Raw genomic sequence first — 24190 nt, 5'->3', positions numbered from 1 at the left:
TCAGTTGGGGATTGTCAGGGAGCAGGGGAGGCAAGTGGGATTTGGGGTATATATCAAGAAACATTGTATCCTTTTATTCTTGATACTTCTGCATTGCTTTAATTTTTCACAGTAAATATGTTTTCATGATTATATATTTTAAAATGTTTTTTGAAAGATGTAGCTCTTTTCAGGTAGAAAAGAGAGAGGGACCCATTCTGTCCAGAGTGTTCCTATTGGCTTAATCATCTTTTTCTTTGAAAACATGGCAGGCTGCAGCCCCTTCCCCTGCCACTCCATAGGTGTAGACCAGGCATTGATGCCAGATGGGAAGGATCAAATTTGGGTTAGGGCTTTCTGTTTTAGAGGTTCAGTATGGGCTGAAATAATTGCTAGGGAAAGCTGGTGCACAGAGCTGAATTTGGGTCAAGCATTGCATTTCTGGGATAGAATTCACCAGGTGCATTTCCCCCTGTTTAAGCCAATGGGGCTGGACTTGTATAAGTTTGCTAGGGCTGCCATAACAAAGCACCGTAGACTGGGGCCTTAAACAAAGGAAGTTCATTGTCTCATAGTCCTGGAGGTGGAAGTCCGAGATCCACATGTCTGCAGGTGTCAAGAGGCCTCTCTCTGTGGCTTGCAGATGGCCATCTCCCTGTGTCCTCACATAGTTATCCCTTTGTGTGTGTCCAAATGTCTTCTTCTTATAAGGACCAGTCGTATTGGATTAGGGCCCACTCTAATGACCTCATTTTAAAAGCCTGTCTCCAAATATAGTCCCACTCTGAGGTACTCGGGGTCAGGGCCTCAACATTTGAATTTGGAAGTACTCCCTTTAGTCCATAACAGGACCTCAAAAACATTTCTTTGGCCTGTGTATGAATGCCCCAAGTGCTGGGTGTCCTGCTCCACCCCTGCCACCTTGGTGTCCAGGGTGGTGTGGAGTGAAGGTCTCAGAGAGTGCACTTGTAAGAGCAGCATGATTGCATCTGTGCCACCCCAGCCACATTGAGCAACTGAAAATCCCCAAGGGGACCAGGCTCGACATGATTTCCTGACAGATAAGGCCGGCAGGGAGGGAGCGAGGGAGGGTATGTAACTTGCCTTGGTAACTGGCAGCCTCACTGCCAGGCTGCCCAGAAAACACATGATGGATGCCTTTTCTCTTTAGCTCATGCCTGTGGGGCTCGACGAGGAGGAAGCGGGACAGGACCCTCGCCAGGACCTGGCTGGTGCATCATGGAACACCCAAGCAAGATGGAGTTCTTCCAGAAGCTGGGCTATGACCGGGAGGACGTGGTCAGGGTGCTGGGCAAGCTGGGCAAGGATGCCCTGGTCAACGACGTGCTGCAGGAGCTGATCCGGACAGGCAGCCGTCCCCGGGCCCAGGAGAGCCAGGCTGCGCCCCTGCTCGTTCCCCGGGGCTCCTGTGGGGTCCCGGATGCTGCCCAGCGGGGCTGGGGGGCAGCCCCGGAAGAGGACTGTGGAGGCCCCGCCAGCTCCCTGCGACCCATAGTGATTGACGGCAGCAACGTGGCAATGAGGTAGCTTTCCTTCCTCCTGCAGCTGGGGTGCGGGCCTGTTCTCAGGAGCCTAGAGAACCACCCCTCTTCTCTGTGGTTTGGTCCAAAGAGCTTTGGGGCCAAAGGATCAGGCTTTGAATCCCTGTTCCACCTTTTAGTAGCTGTGTGGCCTTAAGCAAATCACTTAACCTCTCTGAGTCTTGCTTTCTCCAGCTGTGTTGTTGGGATAAAACCTCCCTAGGAGGTAGTTGTGAGAACTGGAACTGCACAAAATGCCTAGGACGGTGCCTGATCCAGAGCAAGTGCTCAGCAAGTGCTAGGTATTACTATGTGAACCTGGAGGAGCAGCCCTTTTCTGGGGAGACAGCAGGTACCTGGGGAGGACACAGGGTCAGGTGTTAGCAGATGCGGCTTCTTGTCTGGAGTCTGTTCCTAACTAGCTGCGTGACTCTGGGAAAGCTATAGTACTCGTTTCCTCTTCTACGAAAGAGGCTGGTAGACCTCTCTTTGCTTTCCTCAAGGTTATGGGAATCAGATGGGAAGATGTACTTGAATTGCGTTGGAAGCCCTCTGGGAGCGGTGTTAGGAGGTGGGTTGCGATTCCCTTGTGAGGTTTGAGACGTTGTGGCCACTGAGCTGCAGACATGGCTGTGTGGATATCTGTGTCTTGGTTTCTTTGTATGTTTCGGGGATGTGAGCATCACGCCCTGTGCTGTCATCGTGCCTGGCTTGGCTGAGCTCCGCTGTGACAGTGTCTCTGCAGCCTCCCTGCACTCCCCGCTGGGCGAGGAGGGGCATTACCCAAATAAGTGGATTATTCCACTACTTGGCTTAGTGACAGCCGGGCAAAGGGCAGAGCCATGGGAAATTGTTCACTCACAGCTGTAAATACATGCACTTCCCTTTGCAAAAGCTGAGTTACAGGTGGGAATTCAGAAGAGCAGATACCAGCAGCGCTGGATGTGTCAACAGAGCATCCGCTAGTTTCCCCTGGGGATTTGGACTTATTTTGGATTTGGCACTGCAGGACAGAAGTTTGGAATGGCCTAACTCAACATTATCTAGCCATCCCTACATGCCCTGTGTGGTGAGGGCTGTCCCAACACGACCTGTGTGCTGTGCACTGAGAGTGTTTGTTCAATTTCCAACCAGCCGGGTCGACCTGGCCTTAATTATATCAATTGGTGGTGGAGCCCCCTCTTCCCTCTGGGATTTAAGAGCTGGTCCATGGGGTTGCTATCACATTCTCACCCATGTCTCATATAGGCACCAGATAGGTAAGCCTATGAAATCCTGCTCCTTTTAAGATATCTGGGGATTTTTAAGAATCTGGTTGGTTCTGATGGTCCTGGAAAGTCTGGGAGGGGTTCTGAGAGGGGCCTGGCCTCTGTAAAATCTGGACAAGGCACCTGTCTCTCTAGGCATCAACAGAATGAGGGCTTTGAATGTAAGATGTTATTGCTTAAATCTAAGACCTTCCAAGCCCTAAGATTATATGAGTTCTGCAATTCTAAATCAAAACAGCAGAATGGCTGTAGCATAAAAAGACTACTTCAGGGGCTACGGGAAAGTGTCAGCATTCTCTCTTTGCGGACCAGATATTTTTTAGGGATTGTTAGGAGAGGGTAGCAGTGGAGGGTTTTCTTTTGATGGGAGTCTCTGTTGCTGCTTAGAGTTCAAACTTAAACCACATCCTCTATTTGCACATGACCGTGGTGTGTCCTGGGTAAATCCATTTAGTACCCCCACCTCCACAATTGCAATCAGGTAGGTCCCTTCATGCTCAATCTGTGTGTTACAAATGGAAACTGTCACTCAGATTTATTATACAGAGCATATCAGAGCATACACACTTTCATACATGTGCTGCCTACAAGACATCTCAATTAACCAGAACACAGGTATTGAATGTGCATTCTGTGTATACATATATGTATGTGCACCCATGTATGTGTACACACAAACCTCCCTCCCCGTGGATCCCAATATTTAGGAAAAAGAGATGAATTGCACAACCACCACCTGATGGTGGAACTTAATTTGTTCCTTTCAAAGGCAAACTCTGGGAAAGAGTGGGGGTGTGAGGTTCCGCTCTATCCCCTTCTACAGTGGTATCTACTTTGTCCTCCAATGGGAGTTTCTTTTATTTATTTATTTTTATTGAAATGTATTGGTTATACATATTTGTGGGGTACAGAGTTGAATATCAATACATGTATACAATGTGTGATGATATAATCAGGTTAATTAGCATACTTATTAAAAAACTTAAAAAATTTTTTTAATTGTACATGTTTGTGGGGAACAGTTTGTTGTTTCAAATCGTGCTATATTGTAAAATGATCTAATCAGAATAGTTAGCATGTCTGTCACCTAGCCATTTATCATTTCTTTGTGTTATAGCATTCAAGGTCCTCTTTCCTGTCTATCTTGAAATACACAATACAATATAATTACCGTCTCTCTAGGGCACCAGAACGTGTTCTTCCTGCCTGACTGTAACTCTGTAACTTTGGACCAGTCACCAACCTTTCCCTGCCTCTAGTAACCACTATTTTACTCTTTATTTATCTCTTTTTTCCTCTTTTTGATTTAGTTTTCTTAGGTGACCATGATAATTGTATATATTTATGGAGTACAATATGATATTTGGGTATACTGATACTGTGTGCAATGATCATATCAGGGTGCTTAGTATATCCAACACCTCAAACATTTGTCACTTCTTTGTGTTAGGGACATTCAATGTCATCTCAACTAGCTGTTCAAAGACACATAGTCCTTTGTTGTTAACTGTGGTCTCTCTGTATTACCGTAGAACCCTAGATCCCATTCTTCCTGTCTCTCTACTATCTTGTATTCACTGACCGCCCTCTCCCCTTCCCCCCACCAGTCTCTAACAACCACTATTCTAATCATTACAAAACTTAATCATTTCTTTGAAATGAGGACATTCGAACTCCCCTCTTCTAGCTATTTAATAACCCATTGAGAGTTTGAATAGGACCCATGTCCCTCAGGGTCTGCCAGACCCTCAGTCATGAAAGACAGGTCCAAGCAGACTCACCTTTTACAGGGAATAGTCAGTTGAAACCCAAAGTGATGTCTCATTTTTATCTGTTGACCTCAAAATTCAACTAACCTCAGAAACATAGTTGCGGAAAATTCTCCCTCACTGAGGTTTTGTCATGTTGCAGACATCGCCCCGTTCTCTGTTTTTGAAGGTGACACTGCTTCACAAATTGTCTGGCCCTGGAGGGATGGGGTGGAGCTTAAAGACCCAGTGGGACATGCGTCCTTTCTGCCCTGAGCAGATGAGAAGCGTGTCTTCTGTTGGCAGGAGCATCGTCCAGTGAACCTGTGCCAGCCATGGCTCTGTCCCCTGGAGCCTGGGGTGGCACATGCCTGTGTTCTCAGAGAGCAACAGCCTGGCTTTTCTGCAGCAGTTTTTTCTCATTGTCTTTGGGAAGTTGTGTTCTAGTGCGTCCCTACAGACCAACATCTGTATTAGTTTCCTGTTGCTATTTAGTGACTTAAAAACAACTTAAATTTGTTTTCTTATGGTTCTGGAGGCCAGAAGTCTGACACAGTTCTCTTGAGCTAAAATCAAGGCATCGGCAGAGCTGTATTCCTTTCTGGCAGTTCCAGGGAAAAGTCTGTTTTCTGGTCTTTTCCAGCTTCTAGAGATTGCCCACATTCCTTGTCCCTTGGCCCCTTCTATCATCCAAGCCAGCAGTGGCCTGAAATGATACACAAAGTGGCATGTGTGTACAGGTAAGTGTTTCTCTGGGGAGGAGGTCCATAGTTTTTAATAGATACTTAAAGAGTCTGTGATCCCCAAAATGTTAGGAACCACTGATGTAGAATGAGAAATCATAGACAATGCTGTGCTTTATGGCCAGGGATTTCTTTTTCCTCTGTCTTTTGGGGGGCACTAAACCACATGCTCCCTGTTAGCACAGTGAATGCTAGAGTGGGCCATCAGTCCTTGTATCTGATCCTCTCATGCACAGGAAGGGACCTGATGGGCTTGGCCAACATCAGCACTGGCCAGTCAGACCCCAGCCTCTATAGTGTGCTCCCTGACCATGCCACCGTATGTAGAAGTTTCCATGGGCTTCTTTACCCAACGCTTTGCAATGTCTAGCCCAAGGCTCTTTGTCATGGCTGAACCCAGAAAGCCCAGGCTGACTGCTCTCTGGAAGTCAACAGAATGGTCACTGCCAAGTGCTTTTTACAAGAAATGGGGATGTGTTTGCTCAGAACACAGGAGTTGACCTGCTCTATGAAACATATTTCTGTCCTCAAGTCATTGAAACAGAAGAGAACTAAGTTTGTAGAGCTACCACATAAGGAACCCCCCAAATCTTTTATCTTCTCATTATAACATCAAAAGGAATCCATTTGACTCTTAGAAGCAGGACTAATGGCTTCATTTACTACTTCGTAAGTGGTGGGTCAATGTTACTGAGAATTCTAAGTTGCAGTGTGGGGAGAGCATTAAGACAGGGACCTTGGGCTTGCCCCATGGTTTGCTACGTCTTATTGTTTCCCGCATAGGAAACCAGGGAGGTCAGAAGCAGGGGCAGAACGGCTTAGTGCAGGGCTTAGTGACCTCTGTCCAGGGCTGCCCCATACACTCCCTGCCAGGAAAGTTCTAGACATGCACATCCCTTACAGTGGTCACTCACCATGTATGGCCATTGAGCACTTGAAATGTGCTAGTGTGAGTAGGAAATGAATTTTAAATTTTATTTCCTTTTAGTTAATTTGAATTTAAGTGTAAATAGCCACATGTGGTGAGTGGCTATGTACTGCACCAGCCCGCTCTGGCTTTTCAGCCTGTCAACCGTGTGGTTTTGGGTGAGTCCCCTGACTTTTTATTTATTTATTTATTTTTATTTTAAAAATTAAAAAAGTTTTTTGCACCTGGCTCCTGACTTTTTTGAGACTGGTTTACACACTTAAGAGGTTGGACTAAATGACCTTGAATGGCTTTTTCATCTCTAACATGGTAAGATTCAGGGTGATTATTTTACATAAGTTTGAAAGAAAGAAATGCATTTTCCTTATAAAGAAATTTCTCTTCTTCTTTAGAGATTCAGGGAGTGTAAATAAGTTGCCCAAGGTCACAGAGATATTAAGTGCCAGCTCTGGATTCAGGGCTCTTTCCAGTACCCTGTGTTGCCTCCAGCAATTCCCATACTTTCAGCTTTCCCCTATCTGGTCTTGGAAAGGGCCAAGGGAGACTCTGACCCTATGGCTTTTTGTCCTGGGGCCAGAGCCTGCCTGTGCTGACCAGAGCCCTTCCCAAGCAGGATGAACCCTGGACATGCCAGCTGCAGATAGGACTTGCAAAGCCCCTTCTCCCTTCACCAGCAACCTTCTGCAGGGCTGGTTCCCAGGACACACTCCTGCTGCCGCCGACGTGCTCGGGCCCCTCAGGGTGCCATGTGTGCTTTGAATGATAGCTCTGATTGATTAGCAGCTTGGAGACTGGTTTCCAAGTACAATTCCCATACCTTCAAGAGGGGTGTATATGGGTGTGTGTGTTTATAAGAGAAAGAGGTGTTGGCTTGGGTCACTCAGCTGAATACCTGAGTTGCTAGACATCTGGCCTTAAGAAAAATGTCGGACAACTTTTTAAAGAGAAGTCAGCTTTCACTGAAAGCATGCTCAAAGCTGCATCACGATGTTTGGGAAGCATATGAATTCTCATGAGCCAGCTGTTGCAGGATTTCCTTGCCTGGGGCAGGCAAACTCCCAAGTGTCCAACCTGTTTTACATTGGGTAGGCAAATATAGAAAATCTAAATTTGAAGTACTTAATCTTGCCAGGAAACCAACTGATAATTTTACATCCTCTTACTGCCCCAGAGGAGGGTTTCATTTGAATGTGTCCTCATTTTGGAGTTTTCAGGGCTTTTTGTTTTGGTTGTTGTTTACATTTTTAAACTCTTAGAAAACTCAGCAGACTCTGGCTTGTTCTGGAGTGAGAAATCACTCAACGAAGGCTTGGAAGCTGTGCCTCTGAATTTCCATCATGTCCCCCTCAGTTGGTTACGAGTGGGCTTGAAAGAGATGGGTGGGGGGTTTGCTACTGAGCCCTGAATCTGCTATGACTGACTTTAGCCTGGGGTCCCTACCTAAGTCTGCACCCATTTCTCATCTTATAAAAAAAGCAGCCCTGCTCATGCCTCTCTTCTCCCTGACTTGGGCTGGGGAGAGATCTCCTGGTGAGAAGGTTCTGAGTGTTTGCAATTTAACCCCAAATAAGGAACAGAGTTGAACGGCAGTGTCCCTTTACATCTCAGACCTCTGAGGAATCATTGCTCATCTCTTTCTTTCCTCCCATCCCCATACCACAATCTTGCTTGCCATGGAGCTGTTCTGCGAGCCCTAACTTCTGCAGGGACTTGTTGGGGAATAGTAAAGGAGGCGGTGGTGTAATTACATCTCTGCTACTGTAAATGCAGACACCCTAACTGCAGCTGCCCCAGGCGCAATTGTCAGCAGACAAATTTTGCACCAACCCACTTCCCCTTTCCCCACTCCCGTTACTTAAAAGCTTCAGCTCCTGTTTCCTTTTCTCATGGCCTGGCTCTCAGTTGCCACCCGAGAAGCTGGTTCACAGTGCCGGTTAGTAAGTACGTGAGGGCTCCCTCCCCAAGTGTGAGCAGTTGACCACAGGCAACATATTGCTCCAGAGGAGCTGCCCTCCAGATCCCCAGTGGTGGATACTGGGGAGGGTGAAGAATAAATGGTCTTTGGGAGGTGAAGGAGGGAGAGTTTGCAGCCAACAGAGCAGGCTTTGAGGGCTGCCACTGGATCAGACAGCTGGGAGCATTTCTTGGCTTCAGTTTCCTCAAGGGTGAAACAGAGACAAAGGTCACTTCCTCAAGGGCTTGATACATGATCAAATGAGCTGAAATGTGCAAAGCAATGAGCTCCAAGCAGCAGGGGCGAGGTCTCCTCCTAGCCCCCAGCACAGAGCCTAGCTATCGTGGGTGTTCCTACATCGCTGCTGAGTGGGTGAAGGAATGCAGACGCACGGGTGCCCGTGGCTGTGCGTTTCCCTCCGTGTGCCAGGCAGTGGCCCCAGGGTGGCTGTGGCTGCCTTACTGCCTGACTGAGAGCTCTGCCAGGGTTCAGTCTCCCTCCGTCTCCCCATCAGTGAACGGCCCCAACCACACTCCCGCCAGAGGTGTCAGGATGGAAAGCTGGCTTTTGAATGGTTAAAACAGATATGTAAAGTCCCAGAAACAAATTTTAACCTAATTTTGGTAGTGGTATTTTTACTTGAGAACTGAAGGAGGATAGACTTTGCCGCAGTCAAGGGTGCCTGTGTTTGGGGGTGAAGGGGAGGGAAGGGAGGTTGTCTATAGTTCACATTACTACTTCGGTGGACACAGAAAATGCACCTTGTTTTCTATGGTAGATAAAAACTCTTGCCCACCTTTCTAGGGAGGGGAAGGGGCAAGCCTTATGCTTGCTGGTGACATCCAGTGGTACCCCGGAGTCTTCTGTCTTCTGGACGACTCAGGCTTTGTGTTTCTTTTCCCAAATGGCAACCTGGTGTTGGCCGGGAGAGGGGGTCTTGGGCCCTCACCGGGCTCTGCTGCAGAGTGGCTCGACCAGCCTGGCCTCTGGAATGGTGATCATGGAGGTGTCATTCACTTCAAAGCAATCTCCACCCATGGGTGCCTGTCTGTCCATCCTCAGGCCTGGGGGCAGGCAGGGGACCCTGGGGTTGCTTCAGGCTTATCTCTCAGTCACTGTTCTTCCAGTCAGACCTACAGAGACCAGGATTTCTTGGAGGGGCTTGTGACCTACGCAGGCTGTGCTGACAAACAAGGCTTTGGCCTCCTGTCCACACTGGTCTTGATGTTTCTACATCCCCTCTCCCCTCAGAGCTCAGCTCGTAGAGCGGTGGGGTGTGTGCGTGTGCAGGGGTGAGGACCTGGTGAGGCACCTCCTCACCCTCCTGCAGACCCTTTCTTTGTCCCACTTCCTGTGGGGTAGAAGGAACTAGTGTCCACTGCCGCCTCCCTGTACCACAGACATCCCCACTGGTGCTTTCTCCTTCCTGTTGGTACGAGCTTCACAGCTAAACCTCAAAGCCCAAAGGGACGTGTTCTCCGATCTGGACGAAGCCCCAGATGCAGGCAGCAAGGCCTAGTTCCTCATACATGATTGGAGCTAAAAAAAATTTAGAAAGTTTTCTTGGTTCTCCACAAGGCCTGACTTCCAGTCCTATTGATTAGCATTTCTAAAGACTTCCTTTTTCTTTTTATGAACCTGTGACTATCCTAATCCCCCCTGAGGAAATAGGAGCAAAGGTCACACACGAGAGAAAGCACAGTAATGAAAATGTAGAGTGTTACCCTGGCCTGGACCTGGGCTGGCTGCCCCGGAGAGGGTGTGAGTGTCCTGCTGACCTTGGCTCCCTGAGAACCCACCACGCCTCTCCGCCCCACCTTGTACAGCCTCCGCCTTGCTCACTCCACATGCTCCAGTCACACTGTTCTCTCTTTGGTCCCCAGAACATGCCAAGTCTTGCCTCCATCAGGGTCTTTCCAGTCAACTGTGCCCTTTGCCCGGGCTGCTCCTCCTCCAGCTCCTATAAGATGAGTTTCTTCTCAGTCATTCAGTCAACAATTTTTCACTAAGTCCTTACCAATTGTTAGGCACCATGCCAGGCATTGAGAATTCAGCGGTGAGCAGGAGGAGCTTACGATTTAGAGAGAAGGGAGACCCAATGCATTGCCTGGGTGTGGGTGTGAACCTTGTTCAGGGCCAGGAAGGAGCCACGTGGTGCCGTGAGAGCTTGTAATTGGGATCTGACCGAGTCTAGGAGAGCAGGGGATGCTTTCCTTAGGAGGTGATGTTGAAGCTGAAGTCTGAAGGAGGAGTGAACTGGGCCACTTTGGTGGAGTTTTAGGGCACTGGCCTCCTTGCTTGGACTTGAGAAACCCAGTAACATATTTACAATAACACATTTACAACCATGCTCAGGGGAGAGGAAATGGCTGGTGCAAAGGCCCTGTGGTGGGAGTAGAGGAAGGTGCGTGGCTTGGATAAAGGCTGGAGGAAGTGCAGGGGGCTGGGGTGGAAGCTGTGAGGGAAGGTGACCTGTTTTTGAGGCCATGCTCTGTCCCATCCAGGGCTATGTCCAATTGCCTTCACAGTATCTCACATCTATCCACTTGTGTCCCTCTCCAGCAAAACACCAGTGACCCCCACTGACTGAGTCTGAGGGATGTCTTCAGGCTTCTCCAATCACTTGGAGCAGCATTTGGCTGTCTCCTTCCCTCGGCTGGCACGATGCAGCTCCCTTCTGCTTTTCCTGCTGTTCCTGATAGATCCTTCCTGTGTCTTTTGTAAGACTGTCCTCTACCTGTACCCAGCTGCTGCATCCCAGAGTTCCTCCAGGTCTAGCCCTGGGCCTCTCACTTCCTCTCCAGGTGATCGGTTAATTCTGTCCATGCTGTGGCTTCAACTATTGCTTAAACAGAGATGACTCACAAGGTTTATCACTCACACCTCTCCTCTGAACCCTTGCTGCTTACTCCATGTTTCCACTTAGAGGTCACGAAGCCTCCTTCAACTCAATACGTGTCTGAAACCAAACTCGTGATCTTTCCCTCTAAACCCTGTCCCCTTCCAGAATTCCTTGTGTCAGCAAAAAGCCCACCTTTACAAGCAGGAGATCTTGACACATCCTTGATACTTCTCTGTCACGCCCATATCCAGTCATTGAATTCTGGAGATTTTTACCATCTGAATATCTCTTAAGTTCACCTACCGTTCTCCCTTATCCACCACCACCAGCTTAGTCCAAATCACATCAATTTCTGCTTTGATGAGGAGAACAGCTTCTGTTTTTTTTAGCTACTGGCTGGTCTGGGGATCTGAACCCTTGACCTTGGTGTTGTAAGACCACGCTCTAACCAGCTGAGCTAACCGGCCAGCCTACGACAGCTTCTTAACTGGTACTTTACACCTGCTTGCTCCCTTCCAATTTACTGTCCTCTGCACTGCCAGATTGAGGTTTTTGAAACCTATGTCAGATCCCATCACCTCATGTCACATATACCTCCCTTCTTAAAATCCTTCCACGGCTTCTCATGCCTCTAAGGAGAAAGGAAGAAAATCTCCAGTAAGGCCAACAAGGCCCTGCCTTTTCTCATGCCACTCTCTCCTCACTGCCTCCTCTGATGTCTTTGGTGGAGTTTGTAGGGCACTGGCCTCCTCCTTGCTTGGACTTGAGAAACCCAATAACACATTTACAACCATCGCTCGGGTGCAGAATGCTGCTCTCATCCATTTCACGTTGATCCTTATTCACTTCAGTTAAAGAGAGGATCTTATCATTAATCCTTGGAATGTCTTCCCTCGGAGCTGAAGACACTCTACATACTTATCACAAGTTTCTATTTAAGGAATATAGTTTGTGTGCAGAATGAATTATATTTAAAATGCAGATTTGCCTGGCTCGCTCTTGATTATGAGACTGTGATCTAGGATATCCCCAGGGGAGATCACCCTTCGGAACCTTTTCAACATCTCTACAGATTTCTTTGTTTTCCCATTATAGCCATGGAAATAAAGAAGCCTTCTCTTGCCGGGGAATCCAGCTGGCTGTGGACTGGTTCAGGGACAGAGGACACACCTACATCAAGGTTTTTGTCCCATCCTGGAGGAAAGACCCACCAAGATCTGATACCCCTATTAGAGGTATGCTGGAGCAGATGCGTGCTCAGGAGGTAGCAGGCACTTCTGCGGTAGTGCTCCTCGCAGTGCTAGTCCATTACCCACTTAGTGATTTGTTTGATGATGTCTGTCTTCCTCACTGCACCACAGGCTCCGTGAAGCTACTCACTATGAATGTTCACTGCCACGGTCCTAGTACCTAGCGTAACGCCTGGCTATAACATAATAGGTGCTCAATAAATAGTTGTTGACTAGAGAATGAATAAATTACTGTTTTAGTGGGAATGATTAAATTCCAAAAATAATGGTGTCTTACAACTTTTAACATTCTGAAAAAAGACTGGCTGTGCATCCCACCCCTAATAGTACATAGGATCCGAAAGAGACATTTGGTCAGGTAATATTTATTTACTGAATATCTAGTCCAAACTCTTCATTAAAAAAAAAAGAAGGAAATTGAGACCCAGGGAATTCTTCATTTTTAATTCATAAATCAGCTAGGAACACTGTGGTTTAAATAAACAGGGTTTTGTTTGGTTTTTGTTTGGCATTCTTGTAACAAGAAGTCAGATGCTAAGCCTTTGTTGGCATTGTTTCGGCCAAGTCAGCAGTGGCAGGGCTGACCTCTGCGTGCTTCTGGGAGGTTCCCTTGACTTTTTCTTTCAGCCTTTTTACCAAAGATTTTTGGTTTTGGTTTGTTTTTAATTCAATCCATGTTTACCAATTTCTTCTTCTTCTCTCTCTGTTACCCTCTCTTTATTTTTTAAATAAAATGCTATTCTTGTCTTATAGATGCAGTATCTTCTTGAATATTTCTATATTAATATAGACTTTTAAAAAAGTTGTCTTAATTTCCTCAAATCTTAACTATTTTTGGGGGGTCAGCTCTTTTTGTTCATCTTAGCTTCTCTCTCTCTCTCTCTCCCTCTCCCCCTCTCTTGCTGTTAGATTTTCCTCTAAAAAGTCTGATGATCTCTGTCTGTCAGTTTTGACCGTGAATAAAGAAATAGATTGGTGCAATTGCCATGGGTTTTCTCTCCTAGCACGCGACTTCCCCTGGGTGGCAGGGACAGCCATTTGTGCTGACTGGCAGTTTTCACTTTGCCATACCCTGCATGGCAGGTGGGGGCACCTCTTCCTGCCACATATTCCAAGGTCAAAATGATGATGGTTTTATTCGAGGAGATCAACAGCCACAATCAGAGGCTCCCGCCTTCCTAGTTGTGTCTTTACTTTCTTTATAGTCATCGGGACAGGAAACGGGTGGCGGTCCAGACCCTTGGAAGCAGCTGGCCCATGAGTAGGCTCCCATCAGCCGTGCTGGCTCCGCCCACCTTCCGCTCTCTCTCCGCTGCCCCGAGTGCTCTGTGACTTTGCAGGGAAATGGCTTCCACCTCTGCCCCAGCTTTTTGTACACATTTGGGGCTGCGGCTCCCTCCACGCTGTAAGAGCAATGTGATCCTGTCTGCTTTCTGTCTTCCAAAAATTTGACAAAATCTTGGGTTTGTTGCTGTCCCCACATCCACTTTTAATGTGATTATAGATCCCCCTTTTGTACTCTACTGTCATTTCAATAGGATTTATGAGGAGGGAAGATAAATGTATGTGTGCAGTTCTCCATCATGAACTGGTTACCCCAGATAATTCTTTATGGTCTGAACATGGAGAATGGTGGTTTTAACCGTTGTGTAATATTTAAATACAATATGAGTGAAGGGTAGGGAAATTATTCTGGGGTAGGGAAGGTATTTTTAAACAAGCCACAAGTATAAACCTATGGGGGAAGGATGAATAAATTAGGCTACATTAAAATAAAAGCTTCTGTTCATGAACAGATACCACAAAACAAAACAAAAAAAGAAAAAAACAAGCCTCAAACTGGGGGAGGCTATTACTGATGAAGAATTATTGTCTGATTATAGAAAACTCCCTCAAATGAATGAGACAAAGACAATGAACCAATAGAAAGATGAGCTAAAACTTGAATAGGCCTTTCAGAGAAAACATAAATGGCCAATAAACATATGAAAAATGCTGCATCTCATTAGTAACTATAGAAATGCAAAGTAAAACCATAGAGGCTATTTTGTACCCATCAGATTGGCAAAAATTCAAAAGCCTGAAAAAGTTGACTATGGCAAGGTTGTCTTATATGCTGTGTTGGGTATGAAACTTGGTATCACTACTTTGGAAAACAATTTGGCATTATCTTGTAAAGTGCCTTTCACTGCAATTCAGCAACATCCACTCTTAGAAATACACCCGAGAGAGGCCCTTGGGCTTCTGTGCCAAGGACTTACGTGCAAAACTAACAGCAGTGAACATATCGACATGGCCAAACCTTGCAAACATGATGGTAAATTTTAAAAAAGCAAGTTGCATCAAGTCTATGTATAGTACAATTCCATTTGTGTAAAGTCCAATGTGGAACCATAACCATACTGAAAATGGTCCTGACACATATGTGATTTTAAAAATAAAAGCAAGGCAATTATAAATGCATTCTAAAACTTGAGTTATCTTAAGGGGAGTGGAGAGGATTGCAAAGTAGAAAGTGCAGAGGGGACTTCCAAAGCAGGGGCCACCTTCTGTTTCTCAAGGGGGTGTGTTCATGTAGCATTTTTTACTATACTTTGTACCATAGCTGCATTATGCATCTTTTAAAAGTTTGGAAGCCATGTCGTATAGAAAAGGACTTAAGCTTGAGGGAAAAAACAATTTATGAAGAGTACACTAATATTTTTCGAAGTTCTGAGTTAACTATTACGTGAAGAAGGGATTTTCTTTTGCATGTTTCCAAAGGCAAAACTCAGATTAAACAGTAGACCTTCCCGGGATGTGGATTTTAGCTCCTGATAAGAAAGACCTTGTAATAGTTATACCACCCGATACGTGTTCGCCTCCCTACTAGTTTCTGCAAGAACTCTCACACACCTGGCTTGTTCAGTCTACTCACAAACATTCTGAGATAGGTAAAGGACGTGTTATTATCTTCATCTTAGAAGTGTAAAACTTGACATTAAACCAGGGGTAAAGTACCCAAGAACTGAAGGTCAGCCCAGAATCCAGGCTGTAAATTGTTAATCCTGGACTTTTCCTATTATATTCTTGAGTATCTCAGAACTGTGAGGTATGGGATGCCCCAGCCCAAAGCCCACCCCAAAGGAGTCCCAGGCAGATTCCTGTGTGGTGGGGGAAGTTGGAGGAGTCATTGCTGAGGCATTACTGGGGCTAATACAGCTAGAATAGGAATGTCTTTCTCCGGAAGGCCCCTATATCTATCTACTGTAGCAGGGGCGTTGTGGCATGTAACCCTCAAAGGGACAAGGGTTACAGCTGACATCTCCTGAAGTGACTCCCTTGCTGGGCACCATCCTCTTACTCCTGCCAGGCCACTGGTGGGACAGAAACCAAGCAGCCTCCCTGCCCCTCATCTGACTGGCTGGGGAGCAGAGGGGGGAGGTAGGGATGGCCCAGAGAGGACCCCTGGGCCCTGTTGTAGGGTGGTTCATCGTGGGGGGAGACTTTCCGAATGCCCTTACACATGGTGCCTGTCGCCCGCGGCCCAGAGCAGCACGTGCTGGAGGAGCTGGAGAGGCAGGCGGTGCTCGTGTACACCCCGTCCCGCAAGGTGAACGGCAAGCGGGTGGTCTGCTATGACGACCGCTACATCGTGAAGGTGGCCTACGAGCAGGACGGCATCATCGTCTCCAACGACAACTACCGGGACCTGCAGAGCGAGAATCCCGAGTGGAGGTGGTTCATCGAGCAGAGGCTGCTCATGTTCTCCTTCGTCAACGATCGGTACGGCGGGGAGGGCGGGGGGCCCCGCGGGGAGGGCGGGGGGGACCCGGCGGGGAGGGCGGGGCGCACGGCGGGGAGGGCGGGGGGGGACCCGGCGGGGAGGGCGGGGCGCCCGGCGGGGAGGGCGGGGCGCCCGGCGGGGAGGGCGGGGGCGCTGGTGGGAAGCTCTCCCACTTGTAGCCAAAGCAGTGTCTCATCCAGTCCTGCAGAGAGAGCTGCACTATGACCACCCCGTCCCCTCCCCCAGGCTGCCTGGTCATCTCTATCCCTCTGGGTCTCCCCTCCTTCCTGGTCAGCTTGGCCTGTGGACACTTGCCCCAGCAGGGCTGTTTTGTCCCAACCGTCCCCTGACTTTGCTATTCCTAGGGCCACATCTGACTGACTCACCACAAAGTTGCCCAACAGGTGGGCCAAGCAGATGCTTAGGGCACCATTAACTTTTGTTTGTTTTTTTTCAATTTAGAGAATTTAATCCTTCAAGTAAGAGCACTGAAATAACCATCATGGGAAAAATCTAAACTTTGTTGCATTTCCTTTCACTTATTTTATGTTTCTTTCTTTTTTCAAAAAAAGTTTGAATTCCATATAGGAGTGGGCAATGGAATCTTTTCTTTTGGATTGTAAAATCCAGTTTTATCCATTTTGTGTTGCTATAACAGAATTACCTAAGACTGGGTAATTTATAAAGAAGAGAGGTTTATTTGGCTTATGATTCTGGGACAGCTGCATCTGGCATGGGCCTCAGGCTGCTTCTACTCATGGCGGAAAGTGGCAGGCAGGTGGTGGGTACAAGCAGATCACATAGTGACAGGAAGCAAGAGAGAGAGAGAGAGAGAGAGAGAGAGAGGAGGTGCCAGGGTGCTGTGAACAACAAGCTCTCATAGGAACTAATAGAGCAAGAACCCACTCATTAATCCCCCCTCCCCCAGGGAGAGCATTAATCCATTCATGAGGGATCCGCCCCCATGACTCAATCAGTTTCCAACACTGCCACATTGGGGATCAAATTTCCACATGAGTTTTGGAGGGGACAACACAGCCAAACTCCATCACTTAACCTGCTTGGAACTGTCTCCAGACCCCTGGTTGAAATGTTCAAGAGAACTGGTTGGTCCCCCTGGGTCAAGCCCACCCTGGACCAACCAGCCACACTGGGGGAAGGGAGGGACATCAGGGTCACAAGGCACAAAATGGACAGCAGGTACTGGGTGAAGGCTTTAGCTTAAGCTAAGGGGACAGGAAACGATGGCTTGTCCATAGCAAGTGTGCCAGGCATGCCGAGAGCAAGCTCTGGGTGCCTGGCAGGTGGATGTGGGCCTGGGGACTAGGGTAGTGTGGGACAGGTGGGGAGGGCTCAGCAAGCTGGACCACCACTCCCATTTCAATTTCTCTTCCATGCAATGGTAGCTTGGCTCTTGTTCTGGGCTCTCCAGCTGGCTTTTTGGAATGTGGTTTGAGATCAGCTCCCCAACTCTGCGAGGGCAGGGACTGTATCTGCCTTATGTGCCATGTCCCCAGCATGCCTGGCACAGAATAGGCATGCAGTCGCTGGCTGTATGAGTGACTGAGTGCATAAATGAATGCACAAACAGCTGGGGCCCTGGGGAAGGGTGGGTGGGGAGAGAGAAGGAGGCAGCCCAGCTCCTGACCCCGAAGCCAGGGATGCAGAGGGGTGTGGGAAAGAGCTGGGGCTTTGGACCAAGCAGATGAGGTTTCCAGCCCAGGCCCTGCCACTCACTGGCCATGTGTGGTGGGGAAATTGCTCACCCTCACTGAGCTGAAGTGTTCTTCACCTTGAAAAGGGATTAATAATATTACCTCGAGATCATTGTTGTAAGGACTAGAGGGAATTGTATCCCAGAAGTGGTAGCAGTTATTCCCAGGCCAGACTAGGACATGGGGCCCTTGAAGGAGCACTGTTGTCCCCACTGCCACCTGCCCCTGCAGCTCTGGAGGTGGAGGCAGCCTCCTGAGCCCCAAGGCAGATGCTCCAGCCACCCTGCAGTAGCCCCCAATGTCGTTTCTAGGTACAAAAGGCCAGCGGCCTGGAGAAATCTGGCAAGTCTGGTAACCATGGGTTCCAGAAGTCCTCACTGAGGTTTGATGGATCATGGCTGCCTCTGGCCTGGTGACAGCCTGGGGCCCAGGCCAAAGCCTTTTGTTGTGCTGGGCCCTACTAAAGGGCTGCCAGAAAGTCCCCCCATCGGCTGCCAGAGGCAGGGCCTGCCCGCCCGCCTGTAAAGGAGGGCAACTGCCCCGGCACCCTGGGCACGTTCACAGGGCCCTCTTGGCAAAGCTCTTGCTCCAGAGAGAGCAGGAGGTGAAGTCTTGGGGGACCTTTAATAACCGCAGTGGGCGGCTCCCCAGATTCTTGGTCAGGGCCCAACTCTGCTGCAAGGCTGGCTGTGTAGCTGGGAGCTGAGCCATGGAGGCTGCACCGGACCAGGAATGGCCCAGCTCTTTGCAGAGTGAGACCTCAGCATGACTCTTGGATTCTCAGGGGGACATCCACCCATTAAAACATCCACAATCCTTCCAGCAGAACCTTTGTATGACCTGGAAGTGTCTCCTGGGAACAAAAGTATTCATATAAAAAGTGGGTCTCACTAAATGAAGGAAGTTTTCCTTCTCAGGAATTTTGTTTCCACTTTGAGCCCTGAATATCCCAAGCATGTGTTCCCTTCCTTTTAGGGCTCAATGCCAGAGAGCAGGGAGGGCAGGCAGGGGACAGGGTAGTGTCACAGAATGTCCAGGTCAGTGCAGCCCCAGGAGCTGAAACCAAACCTGGAGCCCCAGGGTTTGCAGGAGAGGGGTTCGAGTCTGTGAAGAGGCTCTCTTTACTGATTCATAGGCTGGTATCTCAAACTCTCTGTAAATATTGATCCTTTACCTGTATATGTAAAGGCTGTGTTTGGAGATAGACCTAAGCCTGCTTCAAGGAGCTCATACAACTCTGAAACCATCTAGGGGAGCCCTAGAGCAATTAGGCTTCAATTTTCCTGGATAAAAATCACCTGGGAAGTTGTTACAATGCAGATTCCTGAACAAGCTCAGATTTGGATTAAGCAGGTCTGGTGTAAAACCCTGATAACAAGTGTCTAGGTGATTCTGATTCTGCCAGCTTGAACCACAGCAGGAGAAACACAGCTGTGCTGTGCTCTGCATGGGGGTCAGCATGAGGGCAGACTTTTGCTCCTTTAAGATGCTAAGACAGGGGCCGGCCCGTGGCTCACTCGGTAGAGTGCGGTGCTGATAGCGCCAAGGCCCCGGGTTCGGATCCCATATACGGATGGCCGGTTCGCTCACTGGCTGAGCGTGGTGCTGACAACACCAAGTCAAGGGTTAAGATCCCCTTACCGGTCATCTTTAAAAAAAAAAAAAAAAAAAAAAAAAAAAAAGATGCTAAGACAACCCCCCTGGGTGGATGGTGAGCCCAGGCCACTGAGGTCATGCCTGCTGCTTGCTGGGTGGCTTGGGCCTTTCTTCTCCTCCCACCCCCCAATACAGGTGCCAGGGGCACATCTCAATTGGTCTTGCAGTCACCTCTCTGTGCTTATTTTCCAGATTCATGCCTCCTGATGACCCCCTGGGCCGCCGAGGACCCACCCTGAGCAACTTCCTGAGCAGGAAGCCGAAGCCCCCTGAGCCGTCCTGGCAGCAATGCCCCTACGGTGGGTAGCACCCAGTACCTTGTGGGCCCTGTTCAGGGCTTTGGGTGGGGATGACACAGGGTCACAGTCAAAAGCGCTGGCCTAACAGTCTGGGTTCTAGCTCCTGTTCTACCCTTAGCTAGCTGTGACCCTGGAGAGGTAGCAACCTGTCTGAGGGCAGTGTCCTGACAGGGTTATCGTAAGGATGAACTGACATCCTGGACGGCTGTTGCACGGGAGCATTTGTGAGGGCCAGATGCAGGGGTGACACTAGAGCAAAGCCGTGTCTGAGCAGCAGAGAGGCCGTGCACACCCCCAGCTCCCAGTCAGCAGTCCCTTCACCCGCCCCTGCCTCACCATCCCCCCACCTCCCTACCGTTATGGACTGATCGGTGCTGTCCATGCGGAGTTAAGGATTTTATTCCAGAACCCCCCCGGGGGTGCCGGCCTTCTAGCCAGCTCTTTACGTACCTTTGTCAAGTTATTCAATGTCCCGAGGTCTTGGTTTTTGTTCTTACAGAAGTGCATAAACCTTGAGTGACATCCAAAGCCATTTCTTGTTAGAACTAAGGTGACCATGGGTACATTCAGGCCCACCCTGCCCTCTTTCACTTTCAGAAGTGCTGGGGTTTGGACTTACTTGATCACCTCTGTTAGAACAGAGACTAGGAAAGGGCAATGGTTAGCCCAAGGGATGTGGACAACGGTGGAAACTGAGGCAGCGCTGCCGGCACAACCCTATGCCATGAACACCCACTCCCTACGCCCCCATCCCCAAGGCTGGCCCTGTCCACGGGGTCCCTGGGGAAGCGAAGGCTGAAGGTCATCCTACCCAGAGATGGTCGGGCAGTTCCAGGACACAGCAGCCTCGGGGTTAGTGAGTCCAGCAAAGCCGCCCCCCTGCCCGTGTCCCCGGGCACCGTGTCCCCCGCTCGGTCCCGAGTCCAGATCCTGAGGCCTTTCCGGGGCGCCGAGGCCGCGGAGTCGGCGGCGGCCCTTCCCGGAGGCCTCACCCCGCGCCTCTCGGCCCCTTCCAGGCAAGAAATGCACCTACGGCATCAAGTGCAAGTTCTACCACCCGGAGAGGCCGCACCACGCGCAGCTGGCGGTGGCCGACGAGCTCCGCGCCAAGACGCGGCCCGGCGCGGCCGGGAGTCCCGAGGAGCAGCGGCCGCCGAGCGCCCGGGGCGGCGCCGCACGAGCCCGGCCGGGCCCCCGGGAGCCCGGCGCGCGCAGCCTCCCGAGCGGGCCCCCCGACCTGGCCGCCCTGCGCGGGGGCTTCTCGCGGCTGGCCGTCAGCGACCACCCGGGGCTCCGCGGTCCCGGCTGGGTGCCCTGGGGCGGCCCGGAGCCCGGGGTCGCGCCGTCCCCGCGGGCCGACAGCGCTGCCACCCCCGGGCCGCCCGGCCTCCCGAGCCCGCAGAGCCCGTTCGCCCCCGGCGACTTCCCGCTCCCGCCGCGGGGCGGACGCTGCCCCGGGGACCTGCACGGTGACCCGCTTCCCCAGCGCCGGCCGCCCGAAGACCCGTGGGCCCGCCCGCCCAGCTCCGACCGTTTCCCCGGCTGCTCGGCCTGGGTGGATCCGGTCTGGGGCGACGGTGCCTTTGGAGGCCCTTGGGGGTTCGCGGCCGCTGGCGACGAGGGCGACGCGCGCGCCCGGGCGCGCACCGCGCTCTGCAGCATCTTCCCGCCCGACCTGGTGGACCGCGTGATGGCCTCGTTCCCCGAGCTTTCCGACCTCGCCAGGCTCATCGTCCTCGTGCAGAGATCCCAAAGGGCTGGTGCAAGGCTGGGAAAGCCCTAGGGGACTAGTTCACGTTGCTGCAAGGAATGGCCTAGTCTAGACTTGCAAGTCGGACAGGTGGGCCGGTGGTTGCCAGCCTGGACCTAAGTCAGCCCGCCGTGGGACCCCTTTTCCTTAAAGATTGTCAGGGAAGCCTGACTCCTCATCCTTAGCAGGGGGTACCCCATGGTGGCACTTGGTGACCCTCACAGACAGCAGGGCCTGCTGCATGGAGGTCCACCCGCTTCCATGGAGGGAATGATTTCTGATGTGCCGGAAGACCCACTACAGCTCCAAGGGTTTGTCCCAAACAGTCCATGGCTCTTTGTGTCAAGCTGCAAGTGGAATCCACAAGAAGGTCACAAAATCAATTTAGTGGGTCACCACCACAGATACAACAGAATAGGAAATATCAGAGCATGCTCCATGAAATCAGGCTGTGAGTGAAACTCTTGTTATGTAGACGTGTGTGTCCACACATCCTCGGTAGCCCATGTAAACTTAGTGTGGTCATGGTTGAAAGTTTGAAAAAGACTGGTAAATGGTCTTGAATTTCACCACTTCAAATATATAGTCAGGTGGATAGAGGAGATTTTGGAATCTGGAAGTTTTCACCCCAGCTATTGCTAACCTCACCTGGAAGGGGAGCCCAGGCTTGATGTGTGGGCTCCACTTGTCACTCTGAAGTTGTGTGGCTGGACTGGGCTGAGTAGGGGTGGCAGGGGTACTTTGTCCTGCAGCCCTGCTTCCAGGTCTTCCACCCCTTTGGGCACCCTCCCCACCCCCACACACAAATATCACACTCACACCCTCTCTCACACACACGTACACAATCACACACACACACTACACATACACACCACTTTGCTCCATTGTGACAGTTTCCGGAACAGGCCCTCTCTGGTGGAGCCTGGGGCCTGTGAGTCAGGACTTTTGCTCAGAGGCCTCCAGGTGGGTCAGTGGAGAACTAGGATGAGCCTGGCTCATGGGGGTTGGTTGCCACCTTCCCAGTGCTGCTCCTTCCAGCCAGCTACTGCCCTGTGTTTTGGGGAGAAAGGGCCCACCCATTTGCCATGGGTGAGAAATGAGACAGTGCTGCCAGAGCGTGGACCCCCACATCCTCAGGAGGTCCTGGCATCTCCGGGTGGCATCTACCCGTTCTGGGTTAGGATGCCAGCCCAATGGGTTGTGGCTCTTTTGTTCCTTAGGAAACCATTCAGGAAGAGTGTCAGGTCCTACCCAGTGGAAAACCAATCCCCAGCCCCCTGCCGTATGGCCAGCGCAGAGAGACACTCTTCAGTTTATTACGAGGCTGCATATGTGGTTGGCACAGCTCAGGGTGCATCCCAGGGAGAACGGGGTCCCAGCCCTCTCATTACAGTAAACGGTGTGTCTTGGAGATGCAGTGATGTTGGGTCTTCCCGTGACTCCTCTCCTCTTTTTGAAGCAGCATCTTAGTATGGCTTGAGCCAGATGTGTTCCTCACCTCCTTTTTCCAAAGAAGACCCTACACCCACAACTTAGCCTTGTCATTTCCAGGCCCTAGTTCTGAAGAGGGCCCACTCTTTCTACATAAATTGGATCTTCATGATGTGTATGTGTGTGTATGTCTGTGTTTTCCTTTTGCAAGACGAGCTGTCTGTTAGAGCCACTTTTTGTCTCTCTGGTTCTGTCTTCTGATGTGGAAACACTGTGTTGCTGATTTACAGTTGGAAATGTTTAAACTGCTTCCTTTGAGGTCAAGTTTGAGTTTTAGTAAGCTGTAAAGCTGTTTTATTTGATTAACACAAGTTCAAAAAAAGTGAAGAAATAGCACATTTCAAGTGTAATCCCCTTTGGAATTTTTCCAAAGTCTTAGTATGTCTTTGTGACACAAAAACATGGATGGGACGGGTAAATGAAAAGTTTCTAGTTTCATAACTGTTACCGTGCTCCAAAAATAAATCACTTTTACCCCATCCGGACTCTTTATTGTCAAATTGTACATCAGTTTCTCCTATTGGCTTCTCCCCCCAGGCTGGGTTTTCATGTTAAATATTGCGGGCGTGCAGCCTGAGGTCGTGGGCACTTTCAGCAGCTTCTTTTCAGTGTTATTCCATCACTGAGTCGGGGAGGCGGCATGTGAGGAGCTAGAATCCATCTCTTCCAGGAGATGCTCTGAGGCCCACAGCAAGGACATACGAGGGTGATTCAAAAAGTTCATGGAGGGATTTGTATTATCTTTTAATTTCATTTTTCTACAAAATTTTTGAGGTCCCCTCATATCTTTGCTGAATGTTCAGCAGGGTGTTCCCAAGGACACAGGCTGCTTGCCTGCTTCCTAGACTTTGCAAATTCTCATTGCGGAGCTACGAAGCGGTCTTATGAAGCCACTCCCCTTGTTTACACCTGCGGCAGAGTTCTTTTTATTTTTTTTTTATTTTTTTTTTTTAAATTTTTATTTTTATTTATTTTTTTTTTATTTTTTTTTATTTTTTTAAATTTTATTTTGTCGATATACATTGTAGCTGATTAATGCTCCCCATCACCAAAACCTCCCTCCCTTCTCCCTCCCCCCTCCCCCCCAACAATGTCCTTTCTGTTTGCTTGTTGTATCAACTTCAAATAATTGTTGTTGTTATATCTTCTTCCCCCCCCCCCCCGGTTTGTGTGTGTGTGTGTGTATGTGTGTGTGTGTGAATTTATTTATTTATTTTTTTTTTCTTTTCTTTTCTTTTCTTTTATTTTATTTTTTTAAAT

The 24190-nt window shown here is 49.5% G+C and overlaps 1 protein-coding gene across 1 annotated transcript; it reads left to right on the top strand.

Moving 5' to 3' along the window:
* Positions 1–1218: 1218 nt before the first annotated feature.
* ZC3H12D (zinc finger CCCH-type containing 12D) lies at positions 1219–21472 on the top strand. Its single transcript, XM_063096089.1, has 5 exons — positions 1219–1523; positions 12099–12238; positions 15784–16018; positions 19583–19689; positions 20706–21472. The coding sequence occupies exons 1-5, from the start codon at positions 1219–1221 to the stop codon at positions 21470–21472; spliced, it is 1554 nt and encodes a 517-aa protein (XP_062952159.1).
* Positions 21473–24190: the final 2718 nt, after the last annotated feature.

This window comes from Cynocephalus volans, chromosome 5, assembly GCF_027409185.1.
Source record: "Cynocephalus volans isolate mCynVol1 chromosome 5, mCynVol1.pri, whole genome shotgun sequence".
NCBI classification, from domain to species: Eukaryota; Metazoa; Chordata; class Mammalia; order Dermoptera; family Cynocephalidae; genus Cynocephalus; species Cynocephalus volans.
This window is presented reverse-complemented; position numbering and strand designations above follow the sequence as displayed.

Bases quoted from the DNA above. Each gene is read 5' to 3' on its own strand.
- ZC3H12D (XM_063096089.1), top strand. From the start codon at position 1,219: ATGGAACACCCAAGCAAGATGGAGTTCTTCCAGAAGCTGGGCTATGAC. The intron at 12,239-15,783 runs GTATGCTGGAGC...CCCGCGGCCCAG, and splicing joins ATCTGATACCCCTATTAGAG to AGCAGCACGTGCTGGAGGAG. The intron at 16,019-19,582 runs GTACGGCGGGGA...CTTATTTTCCAG, and splicing joins TTCTCCTTCGTCAACGATCG to ATTCATGCCTCCTGATGACC.